This window comes from Delphinus delphis, chromosome 2 (genome assembly GCF_949987515.2).
Source record: "Delphinus delphis chromosome 2, mDelDel1.2, whole genome shotgun sequence".
NCBI classification, from domain to species: Eukaryota; Metazoa; Chordata; class Mammalia; order Artiodactyla; family Delphinidae; genus Delphinus; species Delphinus delphis.
The window spans coordinates 134772218-134785603 of NC_082684.1; the positions used below are offsets into that span (position 1 = coordinate 134772218).

Here is a 13386-nt window from a genome sequence, read left to right on the forward strand (position 1 = left end):
AACACTGTGCAACATGCCCCAGCCCCCGGGTCACCAGCTGAAAGACTCATGTAAGATGAGGAATGAGGCTACCCACGGGTAGTGGCAGATGGCCAACACTCCAAAATCATCCTTCCTCTGCCTGAATGACCCCTGTTACCACAGTCCCACCATCTAGCAAACTCATATTCATCTGTTAAGACCCAGCTCAAGAACACCTCCTCCATGATGTCTGCCCTGCCCTCTTCTCACAGGGATGGCCTCCATCCCATTTGTTGCCAGACCCATGTGGTCTTCATCTCTGTGTCTCCAGATCCTGGCAAGGGCCTGGATAGGCCACAGCATCCCTCTTCCAGGGAGACGAAGGTCTGAGTGTGAGGGTATGTGTGGGCTGCCCCTCCAGGATTCCCTCCCGCCCTCCCTACCCTACTCTCCCCTCAGAACTGCCCCGCAGGTTCCATCCTTTGCCAGGAAGGAGAACCTCCCCCAGCATCTTGACTTGTCTTCTTTTCCTTCCCAGGTTGGTCATCGGCGCTCCACTGGAAACCAACGGCCACCAGAAGACAGGAGACGTGTACAAGTGTCCAGTGACCCAAGGGAACTGCACCAAGCTCAACCTGGGTAACTTGGGCCACTGGTCTCTCCACAAGGAGGCCAGCCATTGTCCAGGGTGGGGCAGGTGCTGAATCACGTCCCTGCCCACAGTCACACTGTGAGGTTACCTAGATGGTGTTGCTGTCCCCATTTTACAGATGAGGAAGCTGAGGCCAGAGAGAGGAAGTGACTTTCCCACAGTCACACAGCTTGTCAGGGGCTGGCCAGGATTCACACCCAGGTCTCCAGTGTCCCAGGCCATGGCTCTTTCTGCCTCATCCACGGCCCCTCAGCACAGGGGAGCCAGGAGCATTTCCTATCTTTTTTTTCTGACTTGGAAATAATAACAATAGCCAACATTCATATGTCTTATATACTGTTCACTACGTGCCAGGCACTGGTTTAAGCACTTTTAGGTATTTTTTGACTCATTGAATCCCCACAACAGCCGTATGAGATTTAATCATTAACGACAGCCTGTGGAGGTGAGGGGACCTGCCCGGGGTCACCCAGCTAATAAGCAGCAAGGCCAGGATTCCAACCCAGGCCATCTGCGGCCACCCTTTAACCACTGCGCAGCACTGCCTTTCTGAAATGATGACTCTGTTCTTCGCTGAAGCACTCTGGGGCACAGGGGAGACGCTTTGAGCAGCCTCAAGGCCTTCCAAGTCCTTGTAAATCTACGTGCACACGTGCGCACGTGTGCGCACAGCCTGCGTCTACTAAAGCACACGCACCACTCCTCTAAAGCACTTCTGCTTTGTCCTAAAGGTCAGACAGTGGCCAGGCCATCACTTTGCTTTCAAAAGGGAGCAAATATCCCATTTGGGCTGAGAAGCTGCGATTCCAGGACTGGCCTTCCCCAGGGCAGGACCCTCAGCCTCCCACTCTTCCAGGAGGGGAGCCTCCAACCTAGACCAGTGGAGTGGGGTCCCCTGGGGAGGCTTTGGGGAAAGAGGTCCTGGGGCGGTGGGGGGTGGGGGGGAGATGGCAGAGCTTTAAGAGATAAGCTGGATGAAAAGGCCACATCAAAGAGAAGGCATGTGAAACCAGATCCCCAGGGCAGCCAGCTGTCCCAGCACATAGTGCTGGATGCTCCCGCTGGCCACATCTGTGTCAGAGCCGTGGATAGGAAGTTCAAACCCCAGCACAGCCGGGGGCCCAGGCTTCAGTGAGGAAACGGTCCAGGGCGTGCGGGAGTCCGGCTGGCGGCTTACGGATCCCGGCCGTCACCGCCCTGAGAGCACGGGCTCCCAAACAAGCCAAGCTGGATTCTCCTTCCAGCTGTACAGTTTCCTCACTGTGTGTCCAGGGGGAGCTCACATCCTCTCTCTGAGCCTAGGTTCACTTATGTGTGACCCTAGGATCCATCCCAGGTCTAATATGTCCCCCAGCCTTTCATGAGCACCTAGTATGTGCCAAGCACGATGCTAGTTACTGGGGATACAGCAGGGAACAAGGAGCCAAGGGCTCTGCTGGGAGGGCACAGTAAGCGAGGAGACACACTACAGTAGAAAGCAGGATCATCTCAGGTGGGGAGAGATGCTGTGCGATAAACCAAGTGTTATGATAAGAGAGGCTGGGTGGGGAGGAGGTAGGGGGCGGGTACTATCTTAGCAAGGTGATCAGGGAAGGTTTCCCTGAGCAGGTAACTTTTGAGCAAAGGTCTGATGGTGAGATGGAATCAAGTGGGACCACAGCATTCCAGGCAGAGGAGAAGCAAGTGCAAAGGTCCTGAGGTAGGAATGAACTTGCTCCATTGGAGGACAGAAAGAAGGCTGGGGCAGAGGGAGCAAGGGGGTGGTGGTAGACATGCGCACTGAGCTTGGGGCCTGAGCCACTGAGAAAAGCCCCTGGTCCAGGTGGGGACCAAGACCACGAACGCATCATTTAGGTTCCTCTATCGCTCTGGTTTCCAATGTGGACCTAATTTCCCTCCGAAGGAGGAGGAGCCCCTGCTGACAATGGGAGACATGATGCCATCAGACTCTGAAACTGGGGCTTAAGCTGGGAGGCGGTGGGCAGCAAAGTGCATGGAGGCCGAGGAAGAGTACTGGTCAGGAAGCACCTCATTTGAGGAGAGTTTCTTTCCCTCCCACTGAGGAGGCAGGAGGACCATCTGTCAGTTTATCCCCACAGTGGAAAACGCAAGGCAAGGAAACCTGAGTCCTAGTTTTTCCTATGGCCTCTCCAGGCTCTGAGCCCCACTCAGCCAGGAATGTTCTTTCCTTTCTCTCCAGGGAAGTGGGTGTCAGTTATTCACACCTCAGTATTGAAGGGTCTACCTACCTCTGGTGCTTTTTTTCCCAGTACCTGTTTGAAGTCAGGATTTTCATTGAGCGGCAGGGGCTCAGGGGGAGGGGATGTGATTCTGGAAGGCAAGCCCTGTGTGAGGAGGGGCTTATGCCCCAGCCCTCACACAGACCCACTGAGAAAGGTGTAAGTCTCTCCTGGTCACAGAGGGGAGGTTAGTGACCGCTCCAAATCCACGAGCAGCTGGACTTGAACCTGAATCTTTCTTACTCCAATGCAAGGGTCTTGCCCACCATGCCATCTGCTTCCTGGCCCACAGTTTCACTTAGGACCTCAGTCATTGAGACAAGGCCGGAAGAGAGGGGGTGGGGTGAGGTGGGGGACGCACCCTTTAAATAAATGGGGGGCAGAATTCTCCAAGCCGCTGAGGGGAGGAAGTTGCCGAGGTGGGGCTTGGAGCTTCCTCTCCAGACTTCTCACCACATCCCTCTGCAGCCACGGCCCTGCTGTCAGATGGGGAAAGTCGGGATGTAACGTTGGCTCTGCTGGGTTCAAGTCCCCACGCTGTCATTTATCAGTGATCGGCCTTATAGAGGTCACTAACCCTCTGTGCACCTTGACTCTCTCCTCTGTAAAATGAAAATGGTGACCCCTGGGTCTTCTGGGACCAAGAGGGGGTCCTGAGAGGGCAGGTGGGCGCAGCACTTTGTAAATGATAAGGCACCGTGAAAGCACCAGGGTTATTACTATTATCTTCTTTCCGGTTGTTTGGACAGACAAAACAGAAAGCAATCCCAGGCCCTCGTAGAACAGCCAAGAGAGGCTGGACGTCAAAAGGAACCTTACTACAGACTGAAGGAAACCAAGGGACAGCAAACAACAAACACAGCCGCCCCACCCTAGCCCACAGTACAGTCGGGGGTCTGGATTTCTGGCCTCTGCCCATGCCCGGCCCCAGGTCTTGCTGGCCTGGGCCCCAGAGGGTTGGCCAACTCTTCACACTTCCAATCGCCAACAAAGCTAAATGCTTCTGAGCCCTTAGAGATCACTCCCCTCCCCTGAAGCAGAGAACACATCTAGATCCTGCGCACAGCAGATCAGGACTGCTCGCTCCAGCCTAACAAAATACCCAACTCACTTCCCTCTAAACTCTCCCCGGCAAGTGTCTGCACATGTGTGCGCACGCATACACCACACACACACACACACACACACACACACACACACACACACACACACACACACACACACACACTCTCTCTCTCTCTCTCTCTCTCTCTCTCTCTCTCTCTCTCTCTCTCTCTCTCTCTTCTGGGGAATCCAAGCTCATTTCTTTCCTTTCAGGGGCCTGACAGAATGATCTAGTAAAACCTTCCCCAATATAATCTGCTTAGTAAATTTAATCTCCACAACCCCTCCCTCCACCCAGTTGGCTGCCCCTGAACACTCCTCTGGGGACCGGCCACACAATGGCATTCTTGGGCAAGACCTTGTGCCTCTAGAAGGTTCTTGTCAAGTTGGCGATTTGCTCCCTGTGAGAAAGAATCAGCTATCATGTGTCAGTTTATCAGCTGAGCGGAGAACCGGACCCTGAGAGTTGGGCAGGGGACTGCTACGTGTGATGGCAGGTTGCCTTAAAGAAAAACGTGGAGGAGGCACGGTATAGAGGAACCAGCCTCGGGGGAGCCCTGGTTTGTGTGGGGTGGGGCACAGGGGGATGGCTGGAGGAGGGAAAGCTCTGGACGAGGAGATGGAAGGCTCTGCCATCTGCCTCCTGTGTGACTTTGGGCAGTTTGCGTGACCTCTCTGAGACTCGCAGTCCTCATCTCACAGAGAGTTGAGAGGAGGTAATTAGACCATATCTGGGCAAGGCCTTAGTAAACTGGGAAAGGCTGCCCTGACCTGCAGGCGAGTGAGACATCCAGAGGGGCAGGGAGAATGGGGGAGGACCCTGCCTGGTACCGACTCGACCTCGGGCCCCTCTGGTGGCCAGTGGCAGCAGCAGAGTCCGGGCAGAGGACAGGCAGAAGGGGCTGCAGGCTGAGTTTCTCCCTCCCACCCCAGGAAGGGTCACCCTATCCAACGTGTCCGAGAGGAAAGACAACATGCGTCTTGGCCTGAGCCTGGCCACCAACCCCAAGGACAACAGCTTCCTGGTAAGAGCCACCCACCCACCCACCCTCCCTCCGAGCCCTTCCTGCCCCACAGGCCCTCTGCTTGGGGCCGCGAGGGGCGTGTGGTGGCTGAGCATGGCCACCCACCGGGCTACCTGTCCGCGTGCGCTCGGGGAGCAGCCCCTCCTCTGGCTTCCTGCCTGTGCCATTCTGCCTGCTGCGCCCTAAACTTCAGGGGGGTACAGTTCAGGCAGGAAAAAGGATTGAGCCCTTTCGTGTACCTTCCCTTTGGGGCTGGGGGGAGTGCAAAGCAGATAGCCTGCAAAGGAATAAGAATAAATAAAGATATTCAACAGTCCAGTGGTAGGGGCGTCTGTCCTTTCCTTTGGTAGAGGCTGAATTTGCAAGGCAGAGGCTGAATCTCTGCTCCAGAATTGATGAAAGAAACAGGACACACCACACACCCTGAGAAGACTTTGAGGGGAAGCCGTAAATGAGCGAACTCAGATTTACTACAGCGGAGGGAAGGATACAGAGGGATGGGCCACCTGGACTGCATAGGATCAGATGGGAAAGCTTCCCAGAGGAGGTTTCTGTTTTGTTTTTAAAGAAGAGGCTAGTCTTAGCAAGGAAGAAGGAGGAGGGGGTACTTGGGCTGAGGTGGTAGAGACATTCATTGATTTAAACTATTTTTTGAGCACTTACAATGAACGGAGCCTGATGCCAAGCACTGGGGATTCAGCAGTCAGCAGAGCTCCTGCCCTCCTGGAGCTTACATTCTGGCTGGGGTAGAGACGATAAGCAAATGAGTAATGTGAACATGATGTTGGGACAGAAAGGCAGCAGCGGGCTGTGCTGGGAGATCTCTGCACCCTGCCCAGGCAAGCACATGCAAGCTTTGCACACAGTGGGAGAGTACGGGTGGCGAGAGTACGGATTGGCACCGCCTGCCCCTTGCCATCACATTCGGGTGAACCACCACGAATGTGGGTGAGGCTGGGACTGATAGTTCCTAGAGTAGCTGCAAGAAGATTTCCGAGAAAAATTACCCAGAACGCCCAGTAAAATGCACTTGCTCATTTTAAGATGGGAGGGCTTGTGTCATTCTCTGTTCTCACCCATCAGTTCATTTCTGTTGACACATGAGACATCTTGGGTGTGAAGCATCAGACATCAGGGCAGTGAGATGACTGGGATGCTCAGAGACTTGACAAGAGCGTAGTGGCTCTGCCAGGGAAAGTCCTGAGGTGCCTCGATGTATGGTTGGCCCACAGCCCCCATCATCCCCAACCGAGGGCAACAGGACCCCTGGCCCTGTCCACGCGTACTTGTCAGGGGCTTTGGTCTGACCCTATTCTCCCTCTGAGGCTCCTTGTCATACGCCTACTAACTTGATTTCACCTACTTCATAAGGTGGGATGAAGGTCCACGAGGGATGGTGTGATACAACCCCTGGGGCCTCTGTGGGTAGGTTAAGACCCTAGTTTATAAATAGCAACTTTTGTTAACTCATTCACTCATCCATTCACTCATCAGCCCATCCCCCAACCAAATGTCCTTCCCTCTATTCATCTATCCATTCATTCATCCACCCATCTGTCTACATGTCCATCCACCCCCTCATCCTCCCATCTAATCATCCGTCCTTGCATCCATCCCCTCCCACATCCATCCATCATCCATTCATCTATCCATCATCCATCCATCCATCCATCATCCTTCTAGCCCTCCAGCCATTATCCGTTACCTACTCTCCCATGATTCATTCTCCCCCGCTTCCAAAAATAATTTACCAGAGCTTCAACAAAGGACACAGATAATACAAAACCTTTAAAATCTGAGTTTAAAAAAAGAAAGCTAATTAAAGAAAGGGATTGGAAAGTGGAATAATTATTCTTCCAAACCAAGGGAAATTAGAGCACAAAATTTAGTCCTGAGTTTTCCAGCAGAAGGACAAAAATGGAGGCAGAACCTGGGCTTTCTTTTTTTTTTTTTTTTCGGTACATGGGCCTCTCACTGTTGTGGCCTCTCCTGTTGCGGAGCACAGGCTCCGGACGTGCAGGCTCAGTGGCCATGGCTCACGGGCCCAGCCGCTCCATGGCATGTGGGATCTTCCTGGACCGGAGCGTGAACCCATGTCCCCTGCATCGGCAGGCAGACTCTCAACCATTGTGCCACCAGGGAAGCCCTGGGCTTTCATTTTTAATGACCCTTACTCTGAGAGGGACTCATCACTCAGTCTGTAAATGAGGGGCTGACATCAATGTTTTTGGTAGCAAATTTCAGAGAAAGAGCAGAGACGTTCTTTTTCCTTTCCTTAGTAAGAGCCATGGGCATGTTTTGGGTACCCTGTCCTGGAAGTCTGCCCAGAAATGACCTTCAGGCGACCTCTTCAGAAAGACCCTTGAAGGGTCCACTCCCATGGATGACAATGCTTTCCCGCATCCTGTGTGGTGGGCAGGGGGAAGGAGAGTCACAACCTGATGATGGGGTGGAGAATGGGACCCTTGAAAAGACAACAAAGGAGGACTCTAAGGTTAGTTTTTCTCCATTTCACCTGAAACCAAGGGAACTAGTACATATTACAGCAAGAGAGATTTCAGTTAGACTCAAAGAAGACCCTCTAAATCCTAAGGATAACAGCACTCAGATGGAGGATTCTGTCTTGGGTCTTGGAGGTTGGGACTGGGCCGAAGGCTATTGGGCCCGGACCCTCCCTGAGGCCCCCCGCTGATTGGGGGGGTCCATGCTGTGCTTCACAGGCTTGCAGCCCCCTCTGGTCTCATGAGTGTGGGAGTTCCTACTACACCACAGGGATGTGTTCACGGGTCAACTCCAACTTCAGGTTCTCCAAGACCGTGGCCCCAGCTCTCCAAAGTAAGTGGCTTCAAATCTGCAGACCTGGGCTGAGCGACCGACAGTCCATGGGAGGCTCCGAGCTCCGGTCACCACTATCCCATGGCTACAAAGCAGAACTTGGACCCTAGCCCCGCCCTGCTCCGGCTCTCTGGGTAACCTGTGGGGTCATAATCTTGGCCCACCCTCCCGGGGCAAATGAGCTAAGGTTATGAAGACCATCCTGGCAGCCAGAGAGGCTCACTGCAAACCCACCCTGAGCAAGGAAGAGATTCCTGGCCCACCATGTCCATCAGGCAAGCTGCGTACTGCCGAAGTCTGGGGACATCGTTCCCTTAGACTATAGTGTGCGTGGTGCCCTCTGATGTTATGGGATGTGGCTGCCCTGTAGGTGGAGGGCCAAGGAGGACAGAACTACCCCTGGTGATAGTCCCATCTAATCAGTGTTCCTGGACATGAGGAAGCGCTGCCCAGCTTTCCCAGAGCCTCATGGAACACAAAACCTCCCAGTCTCTCCCCACCTGCCAGGAAAGTCTGGGGAAATAACGCTCAGACCTTGCTTCCTGCAAGCCCAGACTGCTTGGCTGCGAGCCTCACTATTTCCTGTGGGCTCACCACCAGCACCCAAGCAGCTGCTGCCCGTTTCATTGAGGGTGAGGGGATTCGCACTTCTGGCTAGAGGCAGCCTCCCTCCAAGCACCAGGGCCCAGTCGGAGACGGGAGGGTGGTGCTCGGGGGGGAGGGAGGAGGAAGGTCAGTCCAGCAGGGGCTGGAAAATGGTCCCCTCAGGGGCCACGAGGAGGCGTCGATTCTATTCTTACAAAACGTCAGCGGGAGAGGCAGAGGCAGTGCCGGGGCTGGGAGGAGGCTCGCAGCCAGTCACGGGAGGTGTGTCACCCCCTAGAGAGGTTCTTTCCTCTGGGCCAAGGTGTGACCATCTCAGCCTCCCAGAATCTCCTGTGGCAGAGACCTCCTCACCCCGCTGACCAGCAGCCGTGCCCTGGGAACTCAGCAGATCCAGATCCCAGGGCACCCCCCCCGCCACCCCTGCCAACACCACGGAGGATCTAATTCAGTAGGTCTAGGATCAGCCGCAGGGCGTGTGCACGTGCGCACGTGCGTGTGTTTCAAAGGCGTGTTCTGCCATGTTTAGCAACCACAGAGGTTCTTCCCAATGTGTCTTAAAATGAAAAATTTGAAATCGTAAGAAAGAAATCAGTAATAATAAATGCGTTCTAATAAAATTGGCTTTAAAATAAAAGAAACCTGGCCCCTACCAGTAGATGAGAAACCCCTCCTAGTCAAGGAGTTACTGTCTCGTGTCCTTGTGGCTGCCGGCACCACACGGCGCTCCAGCACATGGCGCTGCAGCCCATGGCGGGTGCTCGGTCCACAGGTGTGGGGCGAAAGCACACTGGAGAAGGACAAAGCTATCAGGCACCGTTAGCCTGGAGGTATAGGGCCATCACATGCTGCGTGCGGCGTGTGCAGACGAGACCAGAGTGTACACACAGCTTCTCCTGAAGCGGAGGTGGTTCTGAGCATCCAAACGCTTCTAAAGTGCTCTTCCCAGACACAGAACCTGTGCCAGGCGCCTAGGCTCAAAGCCACCACCTTCCCCTCCTGGTGAGCTCTGCAATCGACATACTGCACCTTCCCAATGCAGGAGTTACTGGAATGGTTAACTCACAAAGGCCCCTGCTGTATTGCTGTAAAGTAGATTTGAAAGCAGTGTGAAATTCTCCAGTAAAAATAAGAAGAAAAATAAGCAGAAAGCAAAAATAAGTAAAAATATGCCCAATATTTCAATGTGGCACAGTATAGTGTATATCGTATCAGATTGTATCATCTCTTATTCAAGGTAAGTCCTGCTGTTTCACAAACAGAAATAAATTACTTAGATGTAAAGAAGTTTTTTAATTTGTTAGGTTACCAATGTTTCATGTTTTCTTTGTTGCTTTCTATTATTCATTTTAATTTGGTATTAATATTACAAGAATATAACCTTCAGGCTCAAAGCAGCAAGATAATGACCTGATAATGTCATTGTTACATTAACAAAGTGGTTTGGTTAAAAAAAATAATAAAAAGAGGATAAGCTAAGATTCTTGAGCATTTACTTGTGCTCAGCCCTAGAAGCATCACCTTGTTAATTCCTCGTGGCAATCCTCTACTATCATTATGCCTCTTTTACAGAAGAGAAAACCGGTGCCAGGATGTTAAGTAACTTGCCCAGGGTCAAAGCGGGGGGTCAAACAGTCTGACGCCAGATTCCACATTCCTAGCTATTACACCGTGCCTCCCTCCTAAGAAGTGAAACCCATTCATTTGGGCTGAAAGTGGTAATGCCAGCCTACCCATTACAGTAAAATATACAATAATGAGGTACTGATTTGGGCACTGTTGGCTGCCTACCAAACACTGGCCAGCTAACGGCGGTCAGTCCCTGTTGAGGAGCAGAGGCAGTAGGGCTCCATTCATGCTTTGCTCAGACAGCCAGTGCAGAACGGTGGGGCAGAGCCAGGAATTCCTGGGCTCCTCACTCACATTACCCAAATAAATGTTCAGCCCAAGGACAGCTCCCAGGCCAGGCTTCCCTGGACAGTCATCCAGGGGATCAGAGATTTGCAGACACTGGCTCCTTGGGTAGCTGTGACCATGTTCCCACTTCCCAGGGTGCCAGACCTACATGGACATCATCATTGTCCTGGATGGTTCAAACAGCATCTACCCCTGGGTGGAGGTTCAGCACTTCCTCATCAACATCCTGAAGAAGTTTTACATCGGCCCTGGGCAGATCCAGGTGAGTGTGGTTGGGACTCTTTCCTCCTCCAAATAAGGCCCCCCCAAAACCCATGGCAGATGCTGCCTTGGGGTGGGGGGGAGCATCTGTACATGTGCTAGAAAGGTGTTGGTGAAAGGGCCAGCCTCAGGGCCCTGCAGCCCAGGACACCCATCTCTGCTGGCACATCAGGGGACGGCGTAGGGGAGGCATCACTGAGTGGGTCAAACACTGTCCTCTGGGATAGACACCACATATTAACAAAAACTTTGATCAGCCAGAGAGCGAGAAGACACTAGCACCCTGCTGGGTGAGGCACAGGGGAGAACTAGACACTTTGATCTTGGAGAAGAGACAGGGGAAGAGGTCAGCGCTGCCGGCACATATTTGAAATGCTGCCTGGCTAACGAGGGGGTAGATTTATTCCGTATTGTTTTGGCAGGCCAAAGGAGGACCGATGACTAGAACTGACAAGGTGGCAGATTTCAGGTCAATCTAAGAAATTATTTTGTAACAATTAGAGCCATTAAAAGGGGAGTGGGCTTTCTCATGAAGTAATGAGTTCCCCACCACTGGGAGATCATCTTTTAGGGTACGGTGGATGAAAGTCCAGCATTGGAAATGCACTTGTACCAAATAAACTCTGTGGGCCCATCCGACAGTGACATTTTTTCATTCTAGTCCTACTATAGGTAGGTTTTTGCTTATTCTTTAAGGTTTTTATTTTGAGGCTATTAATATTTGAGTCTTATTAATATTTCAAACTTCTCTTCCAAATTTGAAAGAACCTTAGTTCCAGAGTTTGGTGAACAATGCCATGGCCCTCCACCCACACTGCTCCTAAGATTTTAGACTTCAATTCTATGCTCCACTTTTGTCTTTTTAAGTAAGAAACTCAATCTGCTGGGCCTTTCTTTAAATCACAGTCTCCTCTCTCAATATGCACCTCCCACCTGCCTCACCAAGCCAGCCATTCATTCCTGGAACTGTGCAGAACCTGCTTCCCTTCTGCTTAGTTCCTCTCCCTTGGGAAGGTCCCCAGCCCTCCTCACTCCTGAACCGTCCCAGAGAGATGACTCCAGGAAACCTCATCACCAAAGGGCCAGCCTTCAGGGGTCAAGATGTCCTGTTTCCCTCTCCTCTAACTTGCAGGTTGGAGTCGTTCAGTACGGAGAAGACGTGGTACATGAATTTCACCTCAATGACTACAGGTCTGTAAAAGATGTGGTGGAAGCTGCCAGTCACATTGAACAGAGAGGAGGAACAGAGACCCGGACGGCATTTGGCATTGAATTTGCTCGGTAAAAAAAATAATAATTTTCTAAATCTCAGATACTGTTACAGTTATCTTTTGCTGCCCCACAAAATCTAGTATCTGGAGAGACAATAATTAATCCCTCAAAGTTCTGGGCATTGGCTGGGCTCAACTGATCAGTTCTCCCTTGGGTTCTCTCGTGTGGTTGAAGGCTGGTGTCAGCTGGGGCTGTTGTCATCTGAAGTTTCGACTGGGCTGGACATCCAGCATGGCACACTCATGTGGCTGACAGCGGATGTTGGCTGTTGGCTGGGAGCTCACCTAGGCTGGTGATCTGAGCACCCACACGTAGTCATGTGGCTTGGCTCTCTCACCGTGTGGCAGCCAGGCTTTGAGAGGAAGCATCCCAAGAGTGAGTTTTCCAGGAGATCCACACAGGAACTCTGAGACTGCCTATGATCTAGCTGCAGAAGCCCCAGAATATAACTTCTGCTCTAGTCTTCTGATTGAGCAAGTCACTGAAGCCAGCCCAGGTTCAAGGGGAAGAGAATTTAATTTCCCCTCTTGATGGAGGAATGGCAAGGTCACATTACAGAAGAGCATTTTGGGGCTGGGATTTCCAGTCAACTTCAGGAAATATGTTCTGCCACAGAGACCCTATGAAAAGTGTGTGGGTTGTATGAGGGCAGAATCTTCTTGTGGGGTGTTGGTCATCAGTAGAATGCGAAGAACATAGTTAAATCTAACATCTGAGATTGTAGAGCAATGAGGCTGTTCCCTTAAGCATCACAGCAGAGCTCACAATAATAATGAATGCTATCTCTAGTCATCCAGACAGGTAGCTACATGCTTATTCTAGTAACTCTGCCATGGCTCAGAACACTGTACTCACCCCCACTGGAATCAGTGAATGATTTTTAAAGTCAATTCCCCCAGATCTTTCCAGCTGTGGCCTAAACTCCTACGGTAACTATGTCCAAGACATTTAGATTTTAAATGTATAAATTTTACACCTACGAATATGAGCTCTGCTGTGTTCATTGAGACCACCGTCCCATTACCTTATAATCCCACCTCACGTAGGGTTAGTCGAATGTAGCATTAAGCAGAATGCTACAATGTGAAAGCTATTTAGTAGTAACATGATTTCATGTGGTCAAAAGATTAACTCTTTTTTTTTTAATATTTATTTATTTGGTTGCACCAGGTCTTAGTTGTGGCAGGCAGGCTCCTTAGTTGTGGCTTATGGGCTTCTTAGTTCTGGCATGAGAACTCTTAGTTGCGGCACGCATGTGGGATCTAGTTTCCTGACCAGGGATCGAACCCGGGCCCCCTGCATTGGAAGCGCAGAGTCTTAACCACTGCACTACCAGGAAAGTCACCCAACTTCACTACTCTTTATGATTAAGTTACTGCTCCACCAGTGTATTTCTGTTCACTGATAAAACCTGCTCAAGCATTTTTCCTAAATGAGCATCGCTCTGTGTAAAGATGGCTCTTACTCACCCTCATGAGAAATGGGCCCTCATGGGGGTGAGTCCCTGAGACCCCAA

The 13386-nt window shown here is 51.7% G+C and overlaps 1 protein-coding gene across 1 annotated transcript in view; it reads left to right on the forward strand.

Moving 5' to 3' along the window:
• Positions 1-511: 511 nt before the first annotated feature.
• ITGA11 (integrin subunit alpha 11) overlaps positions 512-13386 on the forward strand; it is a 63297-nt gene continuing 50422 nt past the window's right edge. Inside the window, exons 1-5 of the mRNA XM_060002868.2 lie at positions 512-600; positions 4891-4982; positions 7703-7817; positions 10472-10599; positions 11731-11879. Of these exons, the coding sequence (XP_059858851.2) occupies positions 4932-4982; positions 7703-7817; positions 10472-10599; positions 11731-11879 (443 nt within the window). The 5' untranslated portion in view covers positions 512-600; positions 4891-4931. The remainder of the gene's footprint in view (positions 601-4890; positions 4983-7702; positions 7818-10471; positions 10600-11730; positions 11880-13386) is intronic.